Source organism: Brassica napus, chromosome C3 (assembly GCF_020379485.1).
Source record: "Brassica napus cultivar Da-Ae chromosome C3, Da-Ae, whole genome shotgun sequence".
NCBI classification, from domain to species: Eukaryota; Viridiplantae; Streptophyta; class Magnoliopsida; order Brassicales; family Brassicaceae; genus Brassica; species Brassica napus.
Window position 1 is genome coordinate 25,273,544 of NC_063446.1, and position 23,352 is coordinate 25,296,895.

The following is a 23,352-nucleotide window of genomic DNA, read 5'->3' on the forward strand; positions in this document are numbered from 1 at the left end:
GGCTTGATACCAAGCTCTTGGAGCTTGTTTCAATCCATACACAGCCTTTTTAAGTTTCCAGACATGATTTGGTTTGTCTTTATCAATCATTCCAGGAGGCTGTAGCATATATACTTCCTCATCTAAAGGACCTTGTAAAAAGGCATTATTCACGTCAAGTTGTAGAAGAGGCCATCCATGAGCAACTGCTGTTGCCAGAACAAGACGAATTGTAGCATGTTTGACCACAGGACTGTATGTTTCATAGAAGTCAATGTCTGGACGCTGATGGTTACCCTTGGCAACTAGACGAGACTTGTAGCAACGAACCGTACCATCTGGATTTCTCTTAATACGAAACAGCCACATGTTCCCAACTATGTTCTTTGCTTGTGATCGATCCACTAGTTCAAAGGTGTCATTACGTATGAATGCATCAGCTTCCTCACTTATGGACCGTCTCCATTTCTCATCTTTGAGAGCCTGAACATGATTCGCAGGTTCCACTTCATGAAGAATAGCCGTCAATCCATATTTAGGATTAGGCTTGCGAATGTTGTTCTTGGCTCGAGTAACCATTGAGTGATTGTTTGGCTCAGTAGATGGTGTTGAAACTGTCGTTGATAGATCAGCTGGTGTGGAGGATACAGAGTGCTCTGCTTCTGAGATGTGAGTTGTTGTAGACGATTGTTGTTGTTGAGAAGCCGTTGATGACTCTTGTGTCGCTGAGGAGGACACTAAATCTGCAGGTGAAGGATCTGTACACTGAGACGTATTAAAGTAGAGTGACCGATTAAAAACAGGAGTTAGAGAGGCTGAAGAAGAGTTAGATGTAGTGGAATTTTCAAGAGAAGAAGCAGAGATGTTTTTGTGAAGAGTGGAGAATGGGAAAACCGATTCAACAAAGTCGACATGCCTCGACACGTATGCTCTTGATGTGGCAACCTCAAGACAGAGATATGCACTCTGAGTTAGAGAATATCCAACAAAGACACACGCAGTTGATCTTGGACTGAATTTGTTGTTGCCATACGGTCTTATCCAAGGATAGCAGAGGCATCCAAAGCTTCGCAGTTTTGTATAGTTGGGTTCACTGCGAAAGAGTGCGTGAAAAGGTGACTGATTGGATAGATTTGGAGTTGTGAGCCGATTGATGAGGTAAACTGCTGTGGCAAATGAGTAAGTCCAGTAGCTGTTCGGAATGTTGGCGTGAGTGAGAAGAGACAAGCCAGTTTCGACTATATGCCGATGCTTCCTTTCAGCCATCCCATTGTGCTCCGGTGTATGTGGAGGTGAAGTGTGATGTGAGATTCCATACTTAGAGAGGAACTCTTTGAGAGCAAGAAACTCACCACCATTGTCAGAGTAGAGAGTTGTGATCTTTGTTTTGAATCGGTTTTCCACTAGAGTTTTAAAGACTGGAAAGATGTGAGCAACGTGAGATTTGGTTTTAAGAGGATAAAGCCACGTATATTTAGTGAAATGATCAACAAATATGACATAGTATTTAAAACTATCTACTGATACTACCGGAGATGTCCAGACATCAGAGAAAATAATATCGAGAGGACAAGTAGACTTTAAAGTTGAAGTAGAAAACATCAATTTATGGCTTTTATTAGTAGAACAAGAGTTGCAAAACAAAGTAGAAGACAATGAAGAAGAAGTAGGTAAAGAAAACCGAGAAAGCATAAATCTTAAAGTAGAGGAGTTTGGATGGCCTAATCTAGAGTGCCAATCTGTTGAAGAAGTTTTGATGCACGAAAACGCAGAAACTTTGTTTTGAGAAGTGTTTGGTGAGAAAGATATCGGCCACTCATACACTCCCTTATTGGCCTTGCCGTTGAGAAGTGTTGTCCCCGTGTGAAGATCCTTCACCTGAAAGTCATAAGGGCACAGTTGAATCATCACATTGTTAGTTTTACATAGTTTGTTGGCAGATATGAGATTTTTCTTTATCTCAGGAACACAAAGAACATTATTGAGATGAAGTGTTCGAGAATTAGAGGGAAGAGATATGGAACCAGTATGAGTTATTGGCAGATTTGATCCATTCCCAACCATGACACTCTCGCCACCATTGTAGGGTGAGTGAAGCGACATATTACTTATGTCACTTGCAATGTGATGTGAAGCACCGCTGTCAAGTGTCAAGAATCCATTGAGAGAAGTCAGGATGCGGAGATGATGTTGTTGTGTGATGAGCTTGCCATTGAGGAGTGGGTAATGGTAAGTGAGGAGCTGTCCATTGTTGTGTAGGACGTGGTGAAGTATACGGGATTGATCCATATTGTTGTCCTTAAGATTGAGGTTGATAATGTGGAAATCTTCTAGCACCATGTCCTTGAACCCCACATAGTTGACACTTTCCCAAGTACGGGCGTTGTGGTCGAAACCCTCCTCTGTTTGACGAACCTCCGCGTGATGTAGAGAAGTTATGTTGAGGTCTGGTCTGAGTCACATTAGCTGTTACAGGAACCACAGAGTCTTTGGGAGAAGACACTTTTAAGGTGTTTTCTCTGTTAATGAGCTTTTCATGTAGCTCATCAATGGAGATAGGAGTGTCTCTGCCATTTACCATCTCAGTAATAGCTCTGTAATCTTCTCCAAGACCGTCAGTGATTATATCCAGTAGATCTTCATGATCATAAGGAGCACCAAGAAGAGCTAGTTGATCAGATTTGTCAATGATAGACCTCATGTAGTCATTGATAGTCTTGTTACCCTTGGATATTTGCTTGAGTTGTTGCTTGATCTGTTTGACATGACCTCTTGTTGGTTTACCATAGGTACGATGAAGAGTCTCCCAAATCTCACGTGATGTTGTTGATCTTGCAACAATAGGTTGTACTGCCACTGCTAGCGAACCAAGAAGTGAGCTGAAGAGAAGCTTGTCTTGACGTTTCCAAGCCGCAAAGTTAGGGTTTGGTTCATTAGAATTTTCAGTTGTTGAGATGGTTGCTGGTGGTGTTTGATCATCTTCTGAGATGAAACAGTGAAGTTCATGTGCCTCAAGTAATGCACGAACTTGTATACGCCAAGTAATGAAATTGCTTGGTGTGAGTTTTGTTACATTTGACATATTGAGAGAGATAAGAGTAAGTTTAGGATCTGCAGAGTTGAATATTGTTGCAGTCTCAGATGTAGCAGAGGAAGAAGTATCACACGACATATTGTCAATTTTAGAGAAGAGGGGAGTTTTGAAGAAGTTAGAGAAGAAGGATTGTGATAGGATCAGAATAGCTCTGATACCATATAGAGAGATTATGAATGATCTTATAGATCAACATAGATCTTAGAGATAATCATAGATCTTTATATAGTTAGATCTTTACAAGATAAAGACTAATATTAATGATAAGCCTTATCCATACTAACAGTGCTTACGGTCCCTGCAGGATGTCATGTAGTGAAGGTTCTTGGTGTTACTGTGTGATGACTGATGACTGAACTTTTGTGAACGTGGGTGGTTTATGCATGCATCTTAAACTCATTTGGAGAATGCTGTCTGGTGAGTCTTTTTAGGGAAAATTGATCAGAAATAACTTACTTAAGGGGAAAATTTTTTGGGAAATGAAATCAGAAACTCAAATGGAGTCTTGGATGTGGAGAAAAATGTTAAAATTGAGAGAAGTGGCTAAGTCTTTCTATAGAAAAGAGTTGGGAAATGAAAGGCATGCGTCATTTTGGTATGACTGTTGGCTGGATAGAGGTGTGCTTGTTGATCTGTTGGGAGCAAGAGGAATAATAGATATGGGGGTTAACAGGGGAGCAACTGTAGAGGAAGCTGTTCTGTATAGCCGACGAAGGAGAAGGCATCGTATGGGATTGTTAAATGATATTGAAGCTGAGTTGAATATCATTGCAGAGAAGTTGAGACCAGAAAAGAAAGACGTTAGTCTATGGAGGGGAAGATGCAGAAGTTCTCTACACTTGAGACATGGTGGATGCTGTGTAATGCCAAAAGTTCCTGCAGTTGGGCCAGAGGTATTTGGTTTACTCAAGCGACGCCGAAGTTCGCTTTCATGACCTGGTTATCGATGCTTGATAGAATGTCTACATTGGATAGGATTTCTAAGTGGAATCAGAGGATTGATACTACTTGTGCCCTATGTAAGAGTGCTCCAGAGACAAGAAACCATTTGTTCTTTATGTGCGCTTACTCCTCTCAGATTTGGGAACATATCGCTAGGGGCATTCTCTGCGGTTCTTACACCAATGTATGGTCTGAGATAGTAAGCATTATTGGAGATGAGACCATGGAAAGGAAGCGGCTGTTCTGTGTGAGATATGCTTTTCAAGCGGTCTTATATGCGGTTTGGAGGGAACGCAATAAGATCATTCATGGAGATAAGTTGTTGCCTCTGACTACATTGAAGAGAATGATTGATAAAGGGATTCGTAACAAGATTACTTTGATGAGAAATCATGGTGTGAAAGGAATGGGGGAACTTATGCAATTCTGGTTCCTTACTAGAGTGTGATTAGTTTTCTTGGAAAGTAGTTGCATAGTTTAAAAGTTTATCTCATTAAACATGGGTCGCACTTGATGTATACAAGTTTTTTTTATGAATAAAAATTTAACATTCATTCAAAAAAAAAAGAATGTACTTGGTTGTCTTTTAATTTTAAATCAATTTTGATGTTTTTTTTATTGTTAAGCTTGTTTTCTTGAACCAAATTAAGCACACTTAAAATTGCTTCATTTTTTTCCATGATCAATAAAATACGTGAATCATTTATTTCTAAAATAACTACTTTATTTATTTTTATTATATTTTTGGTTTTAGGAAAATTAAAATAATAAACATAATAAAAGAAAAAATTAATATTAGAAAATAATTTTCCAATATTAAATCATCATATCATGATAAAAATTAGAAAAAATCTAATATGTCCTAAACACAACTAGAATACCAATATTTTGTTTCAAAAAATATCAATTATATAAAAATTATTACATTATAAACATCTTATAAATTATCTTCAATTTGGAGTAGTATAATATTTGCTATATATTAAAATTATCTTCACAAATTATTTATTTATAGAATTTTTCTTAAATTGTTTTTATCAATAAATAGGTTTAAACGGGTATAATTTTAATTAATGAGAGTAGTACTAGTAAACGGAAAACCGATTAACAAGAAACAGATCATGGGCTGGCAATTTATACTAGACCCGTTTATGTACGTGGGCTTTAGGCCCATTTTTACATGTCCTTCCCCACGTTACGAGTGACGATATTTTTTCATAGGCGTCATTGTTTGTCAACGGTTTGCTTATTGGTTTATGGAGAAAATTATCGTAAATAGCCCTCAACTTTTTAAAAGTATCTAAAAAATCCCTCAAACCTTTACAATTTCGTTAAAAAAACCCAGCCCCCGTGTGGCAACGAATGCTGTTGTTTCAGCTTCCTTGAGAGAAATATCTCTTTCGAGATGGCGTCCATGGCGATCGGCGTGAGCTTGTCGATGAGTAACGGCATAGGAAGAAGAGACGACGTTGCTCGATTATCAGCGAAGGCACTGAAGCTGAATCAGAAGAAGAACTCACAGAGTGAGAGTAGAAACATGATTTTGGGTATGAACAGACGCCTTGCCTCCAGAGCAAGACGAACCGTCTCGAAGTCGGTCCTCGTAGACGGAGAGGGGGAGGAGAAGGGCCAGACGAATCTGAGAGTTGGACTCATCTGCGGAGGACCGTCGGCTGAGCGGGGGATTTCTCTCAATTCAGCTCGATCAGTTCTCGATCACATTCAGGTTTATCCCTTTTTCTCCAATCGATTTTAAGCAAAACAATTTTTCTAAAATATATTTTTAAACATAGAGTTTTTTTTACATAGGTACATATTATCTATACATAGGTACTAATTATCTATACGCGTCTAATTGCCATGTTAGCCATTTGTTGAATATGCTTCTGGCCCTAAACATAGAGTTTTTTTTTATTCTTTTTTTTTTTTTTTTGAGTTAATCCAACATTTGATTTTTTAACTCTTAATGTGTACATTGAAATACACTAATTAGATATCTTTTGGCATAGCCACGTTTAAATTTCTATATAAAATCTTTTATCTTATGTTTTCGCGTTAATCTCCCTTGTAACATCTTCAAACAGGGTAACGGTATAAGCGTGAGCTGCTACTACATAGATGCTCATCTCAAATCCTTCGCAATTTCCTCCGCTCAGGTTTTGCTGCTACCTTGCCTTATCTTTGTGTATAAACATTTTCCACAATGTTGCTGCTGTAATCCATCTTTAATCCTTTCTTCTTGTGTAAAATGAATTTCAGCTGTACTCGAATACTCCCGCAGATTTTGATTTCAAGCTCGAGAGGTGAGGTATATAAGAAGATTCTGAGACTCTGTCATGGGAAAACAATTAGTATCCAAACAATGTTTGTTTCGTGCTGTGTAGTCTTGCACAGGGATTCTCTTCGTTATCAGACTTGGCTGAGCATCTTGTTTCCGCTGTGGACATTGTCTTCCCTGTTATTCATGGTCGATTTGGTGAAGATGGGGGCATTCAGGTTCTTTGCACAAGTTTATTTTCTGCTGGAATTGCTTATGTTACAGCAAATTTGATTAATACTATTGCAGGAGCTGTTGGAGAGTCACAACATTCCATTTGTTGGGACTGGATCCAGTGAATGCCGTCGAGCCTTTGACAAGGTTAATAGTAAGATTTTGAGCAACAGATATTCATCCACAGCTTGAGTAGTATAGTTCTGACTCTTTTCAGTGAACTAATTCCAGTATGAAGCTTCTTTGGAGCTCAAAGAACATGGGTTCATGTCAGTACCAAACTACTTGGTGCAGGTAGCGTATATTTGTTTCTTTATCTGCTTTCAGTTTCTATTATAGTCATTCATAGACAACTCTGATCTAAATTTTCTACTCACTCTTCTTGCTAGTGATATCTTTCTTATTAATAGGGAATCGGAGTAGACGAGAGTGAAATAGAACAATGGTTTACAGATAACCGGCTGGACCTTGATGTGGGAAAAGTGGTGGTAAGCATCCGGCTATTTCTCAGACCGATCATAGAGAATGTTCCCCAGAGAATCCATTTCCTTTTCATTTGTTTTTACTTCTTCTCTACACGGCTGTGTGTTTAAGGTAAAACCAGCCAGAGCAGGGTCAAGCATTGGTGTCAAGGTTGCTTTTGGCGTAAATGATTCAATCAAGAAGGCTGTTGAACTTATTCTAGAGGTATCCGTTGTTTCGAAGCCTGGACTATCTCGATAAGAACTTGGAAGTGAAAGAAATAAATTATCTTATTTCTGGGTTATGTTTACGTTAAGTTTGTCTATTTTCTTCTGCTGTCTTACAGGGAATTGATGATAGGATTGTTGTTGAGGTGTTTATTGAAAATGGACATGAGTTCACTGCCATCGTCCTGGATGTGGGTTCTGGTTCTGATTCCCGTCCTGTTGTGCTGTTACCCTCTGAGGTAATCACATTTTTAGTTGTTTTCTGAATTTCACAGGTTCAGCTTGTGCCAGACGACTTTTCTACCCCTTTTGCATGAATCATGTTACCCTATCCAAATGCTTATCTGGTCAGGTGCAACTTCAGTTCCATGGCAGTGGTGATCCGGAGGAAGACGCCATCTTCGACTATCGGAGGAAGTATCTGCCGACACAACAGGTACTGAAAGAAAAACAGTTTTTGCAATTTCCATTGCCCATTATGAGAGGCGTGTCTGGAACACATTGATTTCTTCCGTGCTCTGAATTATCTATTTCAAAATGCCAAACATTCTTTTTCTTAGCTGTAGTTAATTGGTTTCTCAGTATGTTAGAGTTCCAAATTTTAGTAGCTTTATTGCCTCTCACAATGTGCTTATGAAACTAAACAGGTCACCTATCACACTCCACCTCGTTTCCCTATCCATGTTAACAAAAGTATCCGTGAAGAGGCATCTCTTCTATTTCAAAAACTAGGTCTTCGCGACTTTGCTCGCATTGATGGATGGTATTTGGCTCCCACTTCAAATATATCACCAGCTCCAAATGAAACGTCTAGAGGACGCATGTCAGCGGATATTATTTTCACAGACATCAACCTGGTTAGCCTGTTACATCTTTTTAACCTTAGAATGTACCCCGTTCCACTATTGTACCCTGCGTTGTTCTTATAAGTAGCAGTCGGATACGTTTACAGATAAGTGGCATGGAGCAAAATAGCTTTCTCTTCCAGCAGGCTTCTAAGGTAATCAAAGATAGGTGTAACATTGATGATTATGTTAACGAAATGCTTCCAACCGTCCCCTACTATTGTCTTCTCATATTTTGTGAAACGTTTGTGATTGTACCTTATTTCTTCCCAACTCCTAAGTGTAGTCAAAGGCTGATAAACAACAACATGATTCTCGCCTCATTTTTATCGTCCTAGAAATTTAAGCTGTAACGTATTGTTTATCTATTCTTTCCTTCTCTCATGCATGTCTAGGTCAGGTTATTCAAGCATTCAGGTCAGATGTTTGTATTACCGTACATGACTATATTCTATTTATATAATTAGTTCTTACATTCAGGTTGGGTTTTCTCATTCAAACATTTTGCGAACCATCCTACACCGAGCTAGCTCAAGGCTTCCGCATCTTACTTGGCATAATTATGAGTCTAATCATTTGCTTCGAGGTTCAACAACCCTGGAAAACTCCGGGGACGTCCAGAAAGTGTTTGTAATGTTTGGAGGAGACACTTCAGAGCGGCAGGTCTCTGTCATGAGCGGAACAAATGTCTGGATGAATCTGCAAAGATTTGCTGATGTAAGTTGAAAACAATGTACCATTCTGTTATTATGAATCCCAGTTGGCAGTGTCGTTAACCTGTAATCTATAAGCTAAACCGCAGGCACAATAACATTTTTCCTGACTGGTGATCTTGCTTTTTGCAGCTGAAAGTAACTCCCTGCTTGCTTTCCCCATCACTTAGCAACTCATCTAGTGAATTTCCCGACAAAACCGAATCTGATTTGGACAACAGAGAAGTCTGGTTATTACCGTAAGTATATTCTCTGACTCCAAGTGGAAATAAGATTTACAGTTGTTGTCTACAGATAAATACAACAACGTTGACCTCAAATACAATACTGCATTGATGTGATTTTACGGAGTGGAACAACACATAATGGCAATTCACATGCTTCCATGAAATCATATTAACTTTCCTCAAGTTAATGCCTTATCCTTCCACATCACCAGTGATTTTATTTCTTCTCAGGTACTCTGTTGTGTTAAGGCACACTGCTGAGGAAATTCTTGCGGAGTGCTTGGAAGCAATCGAGCCTGATCGGGCTCGGTTTACATCTCGGCTGCAAAAGCAAGTGATGGAGGATCTTATGGATGGTTTGAAGAATCAGAGCTGGTTTGGAGGGTTTGATATAATAGACGAACTGCCAATTAAATATTCGTTGAGAGAGTGGATCAAGCTTGCCAGTGAAGCTCAAGCAACTGTCTTCATTGCAGGTCAGTGTTAAAACCGAGAGACTGTAGTGTTTCTTATTTTGTATAAACATTAGCAAATATGATTTAATGAGAGAAATGCTATCAACAAATTAAGTAAAAAGGCCTACTGGCCAAATGACAAGAACGAAAACAGGAGGGTGATACATTTTTGTTGAGGCAATGTTGATACCCTCCGGAAGCGCTTCTCTTTGTTAAGAGAATGCTTCCATTCTGTATGCAACTCACATTTATTCGCTGTATCCTAGATGCAATGTTTTTGTGATTAAATTTTCAATGCAATGTGATAGTGCATGGAGGAATTGGGGAAGATGGTACACTGCAAGCCTTACTGGAGGATGAAGGAGTTGCTTACACAGGTTCGTTGCAACTTATGGTACAGCACTACGGTTTCTCTTCAGTTTTCCACATCAAATGTGTTCACCTGTTTGTTTTATATTCCTTCTCCGTGCTTAAAAAAAGGTCCAGGCGTACGAGCTTCAAGAACTTGCATGGACAAGATTATTACATCTCAGGCTCTTAGTCACGTACGCTTTACAATATACTCTTCAAGCCAATATATTTCAAGACGTGAGTAGTATTCAGTTTAGTATAACAAATTACATTTCTTTTGGGTTTCTCGCAATGAACAGCTTTCAGAGTTTGGAGTTCATACCATAAGTAAAGACGTGAAGAGAACAGAGGATATTATGCATGAGACCATCTCAAACATTTGGGATGAATTGATCACCAAGCTTCGGTGTCTGACATTCTGTGTTAAGCCAGCAAGGGATGGATGCTCTACTGGTGTTGCAAGATTATGGTAATCCATATTCAGAAGCCTTTTGCCATTCATATTCAATATTTTACTTTTTAATTTTGAACCATTTGTATATATACAGTTCCTCTGAAGACCTTACTGTATATGTACAAGCTTTAAAAGATTGTCTACCAAGGATTCCTCCAAACACTTTGTCTAAGGTAAAAAAAATACTCAATCTACTAGTACAACCATAAGGCCTTCTTCACTGATAGTCGCTATATCCACTTGTTTGTAGACACATGGAATGATTGAGATGCCAAATACTACTCCTGAGTACTTGATTTTTGAACCATTTGTTGAGACCGATGAAATCGTAGTTTCATCCAAGGCCAAGCAGAAGCTCTCTTGGAAAGGTACGAGGCGGTGGGTAGAGATAACAGTGGGAGTAATCGGAAAACGTGGGTCAATGCGTTCACTGAATCCGAGTCTTACTGTCAAGGAAAGTGGTGATATATTATCACTCGAGGAGAAGTTCCAGGGTACTCCAACTCGTCTCTTTTTGCTACTTCATGTATTTTTATGAAAGTATTAGTCTAATTTGTCTCTTTATTAGGCGGCACTGGCATAAACCTGACTCCACCTCCTCCAACAATCATGAGGTTTCTTACAAAACTGTACTATTTTTATAAGATAAGACATGTGTATTAAACCTTACGAGTTATGTGAATTTTCAGTAAGGACGCTTTGGAAAGGTGCAAACAAGGCATTGAGCTGATTGCGGAAACTCTTGGTCTAGAGGGGTTTTCACGTATAGATGCTTTTGTGCACGTTGAAACCGGAGAGGTACTCTAACATTGCAATCCAATATCAATTTTCTGGTTTCTCACAAATGAAGTTGTGCAGGTGCTGGTTATAGAGGTGAACACAGTTCCTGGAATGACTCCTTCCACTGTATTAATCCAACAGGTGATATTTTTTGCATTAATACATATCTTCAAGCCTGTATTTGATAAAGACTCTCATGATACATTGATACGTTTTTGTTTTGTGATTGGAAACTTAATAGGCATTAGCAGAGCAGCCACCAATGTACCCTCCTCAATTCTTTCGCAAATTGCTCCATCTTGCTACACAGAGAGTTTGAGTGACTCAGTTTGAATTTCCATAGAGGTAAAAAATACATTGTTTTGTCTACTTGATTATTTATATATACAGCATACAAGTTTTGTAGAAGGCTGAATCAGAATTAATGTAATGGTACAATTTCTTCTGAATCAGGTTTTGATTAAAGATTCGGTTGAATCGAACATGGCTAGGGCCTTGGGAGTTTTGGGACCACTAATGTAAGGTAATAGATAGTGTTGTTGTAAACCAAACAAAACGGTTTTTCCTTATCAAATCATTTAACACGCCCCACACAGCTCATGGAAGGAGGACCATCATCTTTGTGCTATCTTTAATTACTTCTAACGACAACAACGTACGAATCCCCACACTCTTTCTCTGGAGTTTTAATGCACTGTGATCTAACTCAGACCATCAAAATCCACCGCCCAATATCAGTCCAATACTTCCGTTGTTTATTGACATATTAAGACAAGTCTACTCTGTATCCGAATTTATACACGATCCGTTCTGTTCTGATTGGTAAATATTGATTAATCGCAAAATCACTGAAAAATTAACCAAGCTGTGAAAAGAAAAAATGAAATTGCAGAAAAAATTAATTGCATATGATAATTTTTTTTCGAATAAATTTTGCGAAATGGTGGAATACATATGCTAAGTGCCGGTGATGGATCATATTAACATTTCAAGCTGATAAAAAACATTACATACTAAACATTATGAAGCTCTCAATTTGTTTTTATGTTGTTTGAATTAAATTCAAGATGTAGCAATCGGTTACTTATGAATTTTCTTTCACAGATTTGTTGCTAATCATTTTTATTACAAACATGGATTTGGAGACGGTAAGTGTTCTTTTTGTTGCTGTTGTTACTATCCGTCTGCCATCCGTCTTGAGTTTCACAACTGCAGTATAGTGATAACACAATATCCACAAAATATATTTATTTGAAATTGCTAGATACAAAGCAACTGAATCAGGAGGGTTAGATCTTAAATTCTTAATGGGTTGAAGGTAGACATTAAATTCATCCACAACTAATTCTTAACCTTGCAATCACTCCTCAACCACCAACGACCAAACTCTTCCCATCTATATATACAACCTCTCAATTCTCTAACCAAAGTACACAAACACAAAACCCACAAGACCAGAAAAAAAAAAACAGAGAGTAAACATGAGATCTCTCTTCTTACTAGCCTTGTTCCTAGTTCTTGCTTTTCACCATGGTGAAGCAGCCGTGACTTGCAACAACGTGGTTGGTGATCTTTACCCTTGCCTCTCCTACGTGATGCAAGGCGGAAACGCTCCATCAACTAACTGCTGCAACGGTGTCAGAACGCTCAACAGTCAGGCTCAAACCACTGCGGATCGTCAGAGTGTTTGTCGTTGCATCAAAAATGCTATTGGAGGAGCCTCTTACTCTTCAAGCAACCTTAACAATGCTCTGTCTTTGCCTGCTAAGTGTGGTGTTAATCTCCCTTTCAGTATCAGCCCTTCCACCAACTGCAACAGGTAAAAAGAACACATCCCTAAAATGATTTATTAGGACATGAAGAAAAATCTCAAACACTTATGTCTTCCTTTTTACAGTATCCACTGAAATAAGCAGAAGATCCTGAAGGAAGCTACTACTACTACTACACTACTACAAGAACTTAGGACATGGCCTGGTAGTAGTAACTACGTTGTTCAGTGATGTATCTTCATCTCTATGTTCTTCAAGGTTCTAATAAAAATTACAACATGCTATGAGATCAAACCAAAATATATAACTCCAACAGACTATTATTATCAAAATGGATTAAAGTTTCGACCAAATATGAAAACATTCCAACATACTATTATCAAAATGGAATATAATTTCGACCAAACATGCAAACATTCGTTATGTTTTGCTACTAGCCAAAAATCCACTGCGAAGTGAACTAGCATGTACAAAATCAGGACATTAATTAAACGTATATACAGTAAACTCAAACGACACAAATTCAATACTTTATACTCTATGTCGTTTCTTATCATGCTTGTTAAACCCTTGTGGTCGCTTCTTTCTCAGCATATATATATTGGGTTTTTTTACCTTACCTTTTAACAAAAATGTTATCTAGTTAGGAGGATACATGGAAGAGTCTAAAACATGAAACCTATTTTTATATTTGATTTTGTGAGATCTTGTTAGAAAGAGTGGAAGAATTGTTTTAATGGAGAACAAAAGAGTAAACTATTGAACCAGAGCAAAAAACATTGACCTTTAGATAGAGACGTTTCCAAAATATAATATTGGGGGATAAGATTCATGACATCTTTCACATATTTTACATCCATTGATGAGAACACAAAAGACTCTTTCAAACACTTTTCCACCGCGAAGAAGGGTGCGTCGTCAAGGCCGTTGTGGATTTTCAGGTACAGAGTCAAGGATGGAAGTAACCTTCTTCTGTAGCTCAGGCTTGTTAGCCCCGACAAGCTTGCCTATTTGCTGACCATTCTTTAGAAAAAAGAATGTTGGTGTTGCCTTTATGTCCCATGATGAGCTAAAATCCTACATATATATCACAAAATAAAACAAAAAATTGAGGTTTAGTTGAAGATCATGTGAAAAAGATGATCAATGGTGGGACTTACGCTGAGTTCATCAACATCAACAACAAGGAACATAATAGAAGGATGTTTCTCAGAGAGCTCGATGTAAAACGGTGCCACGACCTTACAAGGACCACACCAAGTCGCGCTGAAGTTTGCAATCACCTGTTTAAGACAAGAAGGTTCATGAGATTTAGAAAACACACAAACAACACTCCATATTAAGAATTTAAGAAGGGGAAGAAATTACAATTTTGCCATCACGACCAGCTTCAGCTAGTTTCTCGTCCCAGCTCTCTTTTGTTGTGATCAGATGAACGTTGCCACCGGAAAAATCAACGTTGTGGATTGAATCATCGTCTTCTTTGCACTATACCATGGCATAATAAACAACAAAAAGAAAAAAAAATTCAATAATTTTATTCATGCGACAAGAAGCAAGGAAAAAAACAAACAAAGGGTTTCATGTCGTACCTTAGAGACACAGCTTCCCATCGAATTGTCTGAAACACAAAGTCGATTTCTTTTTTGTTTTATTGCAAGTCCCTACCATGAAAGGAAAGAGAGGAAACTTTCAGTTCATCGAATTTCGGAGAAAAAAAACGTTAAAAAAAATGAAAATTTGTAAAGAGTAAAGCGATTCCAAACGTACCACGGGAATCTGAAACGGTAACAACGGAGACCTTTTGGAGTTTTGGATGCGATCAGAGAGGCTAAAGGTTGAAGATTTTTGACAGAGAAAACGTAGAGAGAGAGAGAATGAAAAATCAAAGGAAGAACGGCGTCGTAACGGGGACGCTACCAAATTAGAGGAGTCGTTACTCGTTGATTGGAGATGAAGCTCTTCCTCCTCCTCCCATTATGATTTGACCCCGTCAGACCCAATGCCCCCCTACACTTCTCCATAATTACAGTTTTACCCTTTTCTCTCCACATTTTTTTCTCTGTGGTTAAAAAATCGATGAATAAAGATTTAAAGGTCTTAACTAGATTCTCGCGGTGTAATTTTTGTTTTACATTTTTTTAGAAATTTAATAAAGAAATGGCTTTAGATAGATCCAAACCAAGTTTTTCTTTCCAAACTAGCACTCAAGGTTCAAAATCACAAAAATGAGTTTCATTTAATGAGATCATTTTACCCTTATGCCCATTTCCTCCTCTCTGACTAATTAAATTAAAACAAAAAATTGAAACTAGAATTTCAAAATCGACGTCGTCTCTGACTCTGGGCATCGTCTCTTTGACCCTCGACGTCGTCTTTCATCCCCGACATCATCATTTTCGGCGTAACTCATATCCATCGCCATTATCTCCGCCGTCGGTCATTTCCTCCGCCATTTTCTCTGCCGTCATCATCTTTGTTTGTTTTCCTCAGATTCAATCGTTGCTCCGCTGTCTCAATTATACTTTTGATTTCATTGTATTAAAGGTATCTCATATCAATGTTATTTTTTCAATTTTCAATTTGATGTTTGGAGTTGTCTTCTTGTGAATCGGGCTGTTAAGCTTTAAGCTTGTGACGATTTGTTTTTATTTTAGCTCAGATACGAAATCCTTATTCTATGATACATTGACATTAGCAAACTTTATTATCAGATTGTTTGAAGCTTTTCGTTTGATATGTAATGATGTTATTAGCTTCTGCTGAGAGGCAATTAATCTGAAATAGTATTTTATCGTTGTTCTCTTTGATTGAAATAGTTGTATAAACAACTTTTTAACATATTTTTGAGTTTTTCTTGTGATTTTTTTTAACAGATTATGGCTGAAGTTTTTTTGTGTCTGTAGACAATGGAGCTCAAAAGAATCTCTCCAGTGGGAGTTTGATGTTGATACGAATAAGAATGCATTTTTCATTTACATAGAAGAAGATCTTCAGTACAAAGATTTGATGAAGATTGGCTCCGAAGATTTTAGTATTAAAGAGGAAGAAATAAGTTTGAGTTATGGGATTTCGTTGGACTTGAAGAGTATTGTTGAAGGTTTTCCCCCAATCTCCATAGGAAATACTCGCCAGCTCAAAAGTTTCATCGGCAAGATTAGAGCATTTGATGGAACATGTCGGTTGTGTGTTAAGGTTTGTATGATTTTCTTCAACTAAATTGTACTAAAGTTTACTCCAAATCTAAAAAAAAGTTCATTTGAGCATATACCTGTGGTGTCACATTTAGGGAAAAAACTTGAGTATGAGCATCAGGTGCCTCATTCAATTGCTCTTTCTCAATCTGCAAAAAATCAGGAAGGCCATCATGAATATGTACAAGAGCTTCCAAACATTGCTTCTAAACACACAAACTGTTAAAACAGTACTTTGAGCACATACGTGTTGTGCCAAGTTAGGAGAATAAACCTGAGTCTCAATCTGTTGAGACAATGGAGATGCAGGTGATTCATTCAATGGCTCCTGCAAAAACCATCAGGAAGGCATTCCAGAACATGTTCAAAACCTTCCAAAAATTCCACATCTTTTAAAGTCCTCTCAGCAGCTTAATAACAGGTCCCATAAACGTCCTTCAGATTCTGTCAAACTCTTCTGGCTTGATAATAGGCGGACCTGTCTTGATATAAGCAGCGGTCGAGTATTGGTTTATTGTCACTTTTGGCTTTGGCTCTGATCCAATAGGATGCTTGAGTTTAGGCAGAGCTAGTAATTCAGGTATTGAATCTCTCATCATGTTCCTGTCCTGCGTCACCAAGCTAAAAAAAAAGTTCAAATTTTCTAGTATCAAATTTTCTGGAAAGCTGTCCTGAAACTATGGAAGTCCTTCCAAAAACTAAAAGAAAAAAAACAGACAAATTTTCACAGGCAAACTCATCACAGTCTCACTTTGCATAGCATCAATAGAAAAGGTTAATTTTGTGCAGCTAATAAGAGAAAGAGAGTAAATGGAATCATCGCAGAAGCTTAGCTTGTATGTACTTAAAAAAACTCAAGAAAACAATAGTTTATAGTTTATATGATGCTAATGTAACAATGATAATCTATAAGAACACAAAACAAACTCTTCTAGCTCATCTCACACACATAGTTTTCAGACAGTATAATATCACCCAAATTCCAAGGACCTTTCAAACGATGGAAAACAAACTCAAGAATAAACATGAGTCTCAACTTGTTGAGACAGTGGAGATGCGTGTGATCCATCCAATGGCTCCTGCAAAAACAATCAGAAAGGCATTCCAGAACATGTTCAAAACCTTCCAAAAATTCAACATCTTTTAAAGTCCTCTCAGCAGCTTGATAACAGGTCCCATAAACGTCCTTCAAATTCTGTCAAACTCTTATGGCTTGATAATAGGCGGACTTGTCTTGATATAAGCAGCGATCGAGTATTGGTTTATTGTCACTTTTGGCTTTGGCTCTGATCCAATAGGATGCTTGAGTACATGCAGAGCTAGTAATTCAGGTATTGAATCTCTCATCATGTTCCTGTCCTGCGTCACCAAGCTAAAAAAAAAAGTTCAAATTTTCTAGTATTGAATTTTCTGGAAAGTTGTCCTGAAACTATGGAAGTCCTTCCAGAAACTTAAAGAAAAAAAACAGACAAGTTTTCACAAGCAAACTCATCACAGTCTCACTTTGCATAGCATCAATAGAAAAGGTTAATTTTGCGCAGCTAATAAGAGAAAGAGAGTAAATAGAATCATCGCAGAAGCTTAGCTTGTGTGTACTTAAAAAAAACTCAAGAAAACAATAGTTTATAGTCTATACGATGCTAATGTAACAATGATAATCTATAAGAACACAAAACAAACTATTCTAGCACTGCACCAGTCGTCATTGTGGTATACCTCCACGTTATCCATCAGTTCCAAACATTTCGTCTCTTTAAGTTTCTCAGATGGTGGTTGAAGACGGATTCTGTCATCCTGAAGTCTCTTTGTCTTTTTCATTTTGTCCTGAAACAGTGTTGAGTATTCAACATTTACCATCTCAACTCCATTACGCATATCTGTCTTCAACACATTTCCTGGAAAACTATCGGATTTTCTGGAAAACTATCCTGAAACTGCGAAACGCCTTCCAGAAGATGAAAGATAAAAAAAAATTCCACAAGTTTTCACAAGCAAAACACTCACAAACACAAGCAAATCCCACATAATCAACATAATCAACAGAATCAACTTTATGTTGAAAAGAACATAATACATTACCTCAAAAGCTTGTGTTCCCAATGATGATGACAAAGAAGCTGGTGCTTTTTGAACAAGACAGACTTGAGAACAGACCAGCTACGATGCATGCAAGGAGAAAGGCAGCAGAAAGGTAAACCAAGGCAAAGGTTGGATCAGATGGATACTTGAAGATAACCACTCCCTTTCCGTTTATTGGAGTCCCAGATGCAAGCTACGACAAAAAATGAAACCCAAAGAACATAAACAAATCTTACAATAGCATATGGAAACCAATCAGGAAAGATATCCTGAAAACAATTTCAAACTTCCGGAAATCAAATTAGCAACAAAAAGAGCTCGAAATATCAAAGAAACATCATAAACAAACAACGAACATGGTCATGAATGGAATCATGAGCCTACCAACGAAAGAGTAGTGTAATAGATCAAGACATAATGAAAGAGCTACAACTTTCACCAGTTTCGACTTAAGCTGGCATCAACATAATTGTACAAAATTCTCCTAATGAGCAAAGTTAATCTCATTTCAGACGCATCCCTACTAACGACTAATTCACTACACAACTCAGTTTAAGATACTATAATCTAACAGCTGCTAACCTGATTTTAGAGGAACAAGAGAATTTAAACATCAAAACAGAGGTTTGAAACGGTGTCATATCACCTAGTCTAACCAAATGACACAATAAGACTCAATAAAAAAAAATCTGAATATGAAACAGTTAAAGCTTGATAAGAGAAGAAATAGAAACATAAAACATTCAAAACACTAAGTAAATTTCAAGTCGAAAACACAAAGTAAAATTGTACTTTTTCTTCATAAACCATTGATAATAACGATTAAAGCATAAGAAAAAAGCTACAATTTTTGTGTGTGTTCTTAACTATGAAATTCTAAAAACTTTAGATTAACAAGAGAACTATAACAAAACGAAGAACAACACACACCACTCAGCTAAAGCAATATCAAATTGGAACAAATTATCAACAAAAAGAACTCGGAACATCAAATATTCAAACAACAAATCGAAATCCCCAAATAGGAAACCCTAAGAAGAGGAATCATACCTTGGAGAGTCGAATCTTCGTGAGATGATCACAGGAAATGATAAAACGAAATCAGAGGGTGTCGCCACCGTCGCGTCGCGTCGAAGAGATCGAGAAAGAGAATCGCCGTCGCGTTGCGTGAGAGAGAGGCGGTTCTGATTTTTTTCTTTTCTTTTTTGTTTGTTTAGTTAATTTTAAAACAAGGGTATTAGAGACATTTTGCCCATTAATGAATGTCATTTTTGTGATTTTCTCCTTCTGGTGCTATTTTGGAGACAAAAACTTCAAAAGTGTCATTATGGAGAATTGCCCAATTTAATATTTATATTTGTGTTTTTTTAATTATATTTATATTTTTTTATAATATTTCTTTTAAATAATTAATAATTTTTTTTAATAATTATATTAAAATAGTTTGACTATACTTATATCAATAGGTTAAATTGTTGTTTTAATAGAATAGAGGTCTGATTGGTAATGGCTGTAGCTCTAAAAATTTTGATGTAGAAAAAAATCTGTAGACTTTTTGCTGTAGCTTTTGATTTTATTGCTTTAGAATTTTATAGAAAACTCCAAAAAATTGCTCTGGATTTTTGGTTTTGCAGCTGTATTGCTCTGGATTTTTGGCTCTGCATAACACTTATACAGCTATTTTGATATAAATAAATGGGATATGTGTACATCACCTACATTCACTGCCAATTTTGGATAGCTAGCGAATTTGTGTTTTTTTTAGTTAGTAGGCCTAATTTCTCTTGATTAAACCCAAAATTAATAATTAAACTTAAAAAAAAAAACCAAATAGATGATTAGCAGGGAAGAGTAAAGAGCATATAAGTTTTTGCTGGATTATGGTGTCACATAATAGCGTTTAGTAAAGGCCAACAGACATGCATTTTTTATGTTTTGATATATATATTTTAGGATGCTGAGATAACGTTATGCTTTCCTTGTCTTGGACCCCACCACTTCCGAGTCTCTTATTATTCATCATCCCATGGCGTACTTCTGTGTCCAGCTTCGTGCAGTTGACTCGTACTTGGACTTATCCGTCTTGTACATGTGAGCAATCTCTGGCACGAGTGGATCGTCTGGGTTCGGGTCAGTCAGCAATGAGCAAATCGACAACAAAACCTGATTCCACAGCAATAATCACAAACATTAGCAAAACAGAACCAGCTGAAAGAGTCTAAAGATGCAAAAAGCTCAAACCTTGGAGATGGTAAGAGCAGGGCTCCACTGTTCTTTCAGGATATCAAGGCAAATGCTTCCGTTGCTGTTGATGTTTGGGTGGTAAACCCTTGTCTTGAAAGACACCTACAACATCAGAGACACATTCCTAAGATCGCTAATACACACCAATGACCATAAACTTAAAAAAAAATGATTTGGATACTGAAAGAAAAAAAGAAGAAACAAACCTTTGGTGGCTTGAAGGGATAATCCGGAGGAAAGTGAATGGAAACCAAAAAGACTCCTCCTGCATAGGGACTGTCAGGAGGTCCCATGATAGTTGCTTGCCAATGGAACATGTCCTCAGCCACAGGACCTACAACAATTTAAAAATAAAAACGTTACGCATAAGACTCAAATATCTTCATCAAATAAAACCTCATAACCACATCAACAGAGACAAAGTAATCTCTAGACACAAAAAAAAAAAAAATCTAAGTCACTTGTATAATCAATCTTTAAGATTATAAGAGAAACAAAGGAATCTTTGATGACGTTGAGAGCATATAACAGGCAACAAACCAGAATCAAGCAAATAGACTAACAAAACCAAAGCTTTACCACCAAAATTAAAAATCATAATTCTGATAGATGAAACAAAGTATAGATTTTTATTACTGGTTAACTTCAAAGCTTTCAGTCTTTAGTGCAAATAAGAGACTGATGAGTTCATATAACAAAGCCAACAAAGCACATAACTTGGATAAGATGAAACAAAGTATTGATTTTTTTTTTATCTAGCTTAGTGAAAAAAAAGTAAGGAGAAAGCTTCGATCTTTACCTGCGCTGCAGTTAGAAGGAGGATCCTTCTGCAAATCCTTAAGCTCTTTCAGAATCCTCTTCGACGCCATGGCTCAGACACGCTAAAACCTGCACAAGGAAACGAGCCAACACGATTGATGTTAAGGACAAAACCTTTAAAGCAAACCAACTTTTTTTTATAACGGAACGAGATCGCAAAAAGGGAAGACAGAGATTACGAACCGAACAACAAGTGATCAGAAAACCCTAGAGGAGTCGAAGTTGAAGAATTGGATCTGAAACCGAGAGGTGTTTCCTTCTTCTACTAATACCGTCCAAAGAGAAATCGAATTAATAAATACTCGAAGCTTCTGATTCGGTCAGAAGCACCGTTGAGAAAGCCCATCTCTTTTCTCAGATTGTTCATTAGGCCCAAACTTCAAAGCCCAGCCCAGTTATGCCACAACCGAGTGGGGATATTAAAAAGGGAATATTAAGAAAAAAAGACCCTTTCAACTTAGATTTGTATCAATATGACTTTTTGAATTTATTTTTAGGAAAATAGGATTTTATTTCTTGTTATTACCATAATACCTTTATAAATTATAATTTCCGTAATTGATTTAATATTAATTAATTTTTTTTAAAAAAAAAGTAAAAACAAAAGATAAAAAAAACACGGTTAAAGGGTATTGGGTTAGTCTAATACTTTTTTTATCTTGTCGTAGCCGTCGTTGTTCTTCTCTCCATCCATGGAGATTTAGGGTTCTTGGAGATAATCTTTGTTCTTCATCGGTGTTCCGTCAATCCTTTCTTCGTCTCTAACCTCGTTTTGGTGATCGAGAAGGGTTTAAGGAGGTTTTGATATGGATTTCTCATCACACAGATGTTCAGGAACGGTCCGATTTAGAGATGGATATCAGGAGAAGACTAAATCTCTTGAGGGGAGATTTTGGTACTCGGAGAATTGGGACAATCGATTTTTTCAAAGGGATATACACAACGGGATCCAAGCCACTAAGGGCATATCTTCAGGATGCTATCTGCAGGGGATTGAGTTATGGGAGTATAAGTGGGATACGGTTAATAATGGTTTGTGTCAAGGTTGTCAAGGTTTGTGTCTTTTTACTTGTGCAAAGTAGGATTTGATTTGGAATATGATCTAAGGAATTGTTTTTGGGGATCAAATGGTTTAAGGGATATATATATATATATTCTGCAACCCCTCGAATACATGGATTCTGTTTTTAAACCAACACTTCTTGATAACCTAAGTAAAAGAACGAAGTTTTTGGAATACATGGACTCTGTTTTTGTTTACAAGACCTTTATATGGGGGCAAAACAAAGGATCAAAAAGAGGGATATTAGTAGAGCAGAGGGGGCATGGTGCTACTAACAAAGATTACTATAAAGATCAAGCTAGATGGTCTTCTCCATCTATTCAAGACTTTGGGAATTTGTCAAAAAGTGAGGTCTATATCTGGACTTCAGATCATGGAAGGTTGATTGATTCATAGCATATACTTATGGCACCCAACAGACGGTTTCCTCACTCACATGAGATTTCATCATACCTCAACGAGTCTACTGTAATTGGAACAGATTGGGTCACGGTTATGGAGCACATACGGTAATGGAGAACATATAGTTTTTTATTGTTTTGTCTTAATAAGATGTATGAATAGTCTTCGGGTCAGTGTCTTTTATTATTGTTGGTGTGTTTGTTTGGTTTCTTTGTATGAGCCTAAAATTCATTATAAGATACTATAATAATCATATACTGGGTCACAAGACATTACGAGTCTTTTATGTTGAAATCAGAGGGGAGTTATGAATTCAATAGAATGTTGTACCAAAGCCTTCAACAACTTCGTAGTATCAATGCTGACAGGCTCTTTGCAGATCATATTTTGGTAAAATTTTGGGTCAGCTTAATGGCGAACAATATTGCTTCTTTAATCATATCGTATTTTGTTGTATGGGAACCAAAGGATGTAGTAGAAATATATGGTCCATTAAGAAGAGAGAGAGACGAATAACTGGGAGGAGAAAGATATAGTTTAGATATGAGAGATTTAGGATAGATTTAGTTTAGATTTAGGAAAGATATTTATCGAAATATGGAAGTTTCCATATTTTTCGTGATTTGCCTATAATATGTAATGTACGTATATCAGAGCGCTGAAGAGAGGGTGGGAGGTTTATTCTTCGTTACGCATTTGATAACGTAAAAGACAGAAAAGGTTATGACACATATAAAAAAGAAGGTAGTTCACAGAGTC

The 23,352-nt window shown here is 37.2% G+C and overlaps 5 protein-coding genes across 8 annotated transcripts; 3 read left to right on the forward strand and 2 right to left on the reverse strand.

Moving 5' to 3' along the window:
- The first annotated feature begins 3,732 nt into the window (after nucleotides 1–3,732).
- LOC106355588 lies at nucleotides 3,733–4,463 on the forward strand. The gene is made up of 2 exons (XM_013795507.1): nucleotides 3,733–3,966; nucleotides 4,068–4,463. The coding sequence occupies exons 1-2, from the start codon at nucleotides 3,733–3,735 to the stop codon at nucleotides 4,461–4,463; spliced, it is 630 nt and encodes a 209-aa protein (XP_013650961.1).
- An 810-nt stretch (nucleotides 4,464–5,273) lies between these two features.
- Nucleotides 5,274–11,880, forward strand: LOC106353000. Of its 4 annotated transcripts, none has more exons than XR_001271783.3 (26): nucleotides 5,274–5,741; nucleotides 6,100–6,171; nucleotides 6,275–6,318; nucleotides 6,400–6,511; nucleotides 6,582–6,653; nucleotides 6,738–6,800; nucleotides 6,917–6,994; nucleotides 7,101–7,193; nucleotides 7,315–7,434; nucleotides 7,548–7,631; nucleotides 7,843–8,052; nucleotides 8,148–8,195; nucleotides 8,521–8,757; nucleotides 8,886–8,992; nucleotides 9,212–9,456; nucleotides 9,744–9,812; nucleotides 9,916–9,980; nucleotides 10,086–10,255; nucleotides 10,335–10,413; nucleotides 10,491–10,734; nucleotides 10,809–10,854; nucleotides 10,930–11,038; nucleotides 11,099–11,161; nucleotides 11,262–11,365; nucleotides 11,474–11,543; nucleotides 11,617–11,880. XR_001271783.3 is itself a non-coding variant. In XM_013792667.3 (25 exons), the coding sequence occupies exons 1-24, from the start codon at nucleotides 5,421–5,423 to the stop codon at nucleotides 11,337–11,339; spliced, it is 2,829 nt and encodes a 942-aa protein (XP_013648121.1). In that variant the 5' UTR covers nucleotides 5,274–5,420; the 3' UTR covers nucleotides 11,340–11,365; nucleotides 11,474–11,611. The 4 variants fall into 4 exon arrangements, 1 of the variants encoding a protein (XP_013648121.1); XR_007320393.1 differs by having other exon boundaries at nucleotides 11,474–11,538; XM_013792667.3 differs by lacking the exon at nucleotides 11,617–11,880 and having other exon boundaries at nucleotides 11,474–11,611.
- Nucleotides 11,881–12,432: 552 nt separating this feature from the next.
- LOC106353002 (non-specific lipid-transfer protein 6-like) lies at nucleotides 12,433–13,076 on the forward strand. The gene is made up of 2 exons (XM_013792669.3): nucleotides 12,433–12,839; nucleotides 12,918–13,076. The coding sequence occupies exons 1-2, from the start codon at nucleotides 12,502–12,504 to the stop codon at nucleotides 12,925–12,927; spliced, it is 348 nt and encodes a 115-aa protein (XP_013648123.1). The 5' UTR covers nucleotides 12,433–12,501; the 3' UTR covers nucleotides 12,928–13,076.
- A 509-nt stretch (nucleotides 13,077–13,585) lies between these two features.
- LOC106353001 (thioredoxin H9-like) lies at nucleotides 13,586–14,853 on the reverse strand. The gene is made up of 5 exons (XM_013792668.3): nucleotides 14,563–14,853; nucleotides 14,385–14,456; nucleotides 14,161–14,280; nucleotides 13,953–14,075; nucleotides 13,586–13,869 (listed from the first exon to the last, which is right to left on the reverse strand). Exons 2-5 carry the CDS (start codon nucleotides 14,403–14,405, stop codon nucleotides 13,711–13,713), a joined length of 423 nt encoding a protein of 140 aa, XP_013648122.1. The 5' UTR covers nucleotides 14,406–14,456; nucleotides 14,563–14,853; the 3' UTR covers nucleotides 13,586–13,710.
- A 5,068-nt stretch (nucleotides 14,854–19,921) lies between these two features.
- On the reverse strand, nucleotides 19,922–21,508 carry LOC106353005 (ubiquitin-conjugating enzyme E2 11). Its single transcript, XM_013792672.3, has 5 exons — nucleotides 21,312–21,508; nucleotides 21,109–21,197; nucleotides 20,516–20,643; nucleotides 20,307–20,411; nucleotides 19,922–20,228 (listed from the first exon to the last, which is right to left on the reverse strand). The coding sequence occupies exons 2-5, from the start codon at nucleotides 21,176–21,178 to the stop codon at nucleotides 20,085–20,087; spliced, it is 447 nt and encodes a 148-aa protein (XP_013648126.1). The 5' UTR covers nucleotides 21,179–21,197; nucleotides 21,312–21,508; the 3' UTR covers nucleotides 19,922–20,084.
- Between the last annotated feature and the right edge of the window lie 1,844 nt (nucleotides 21,509–23,352).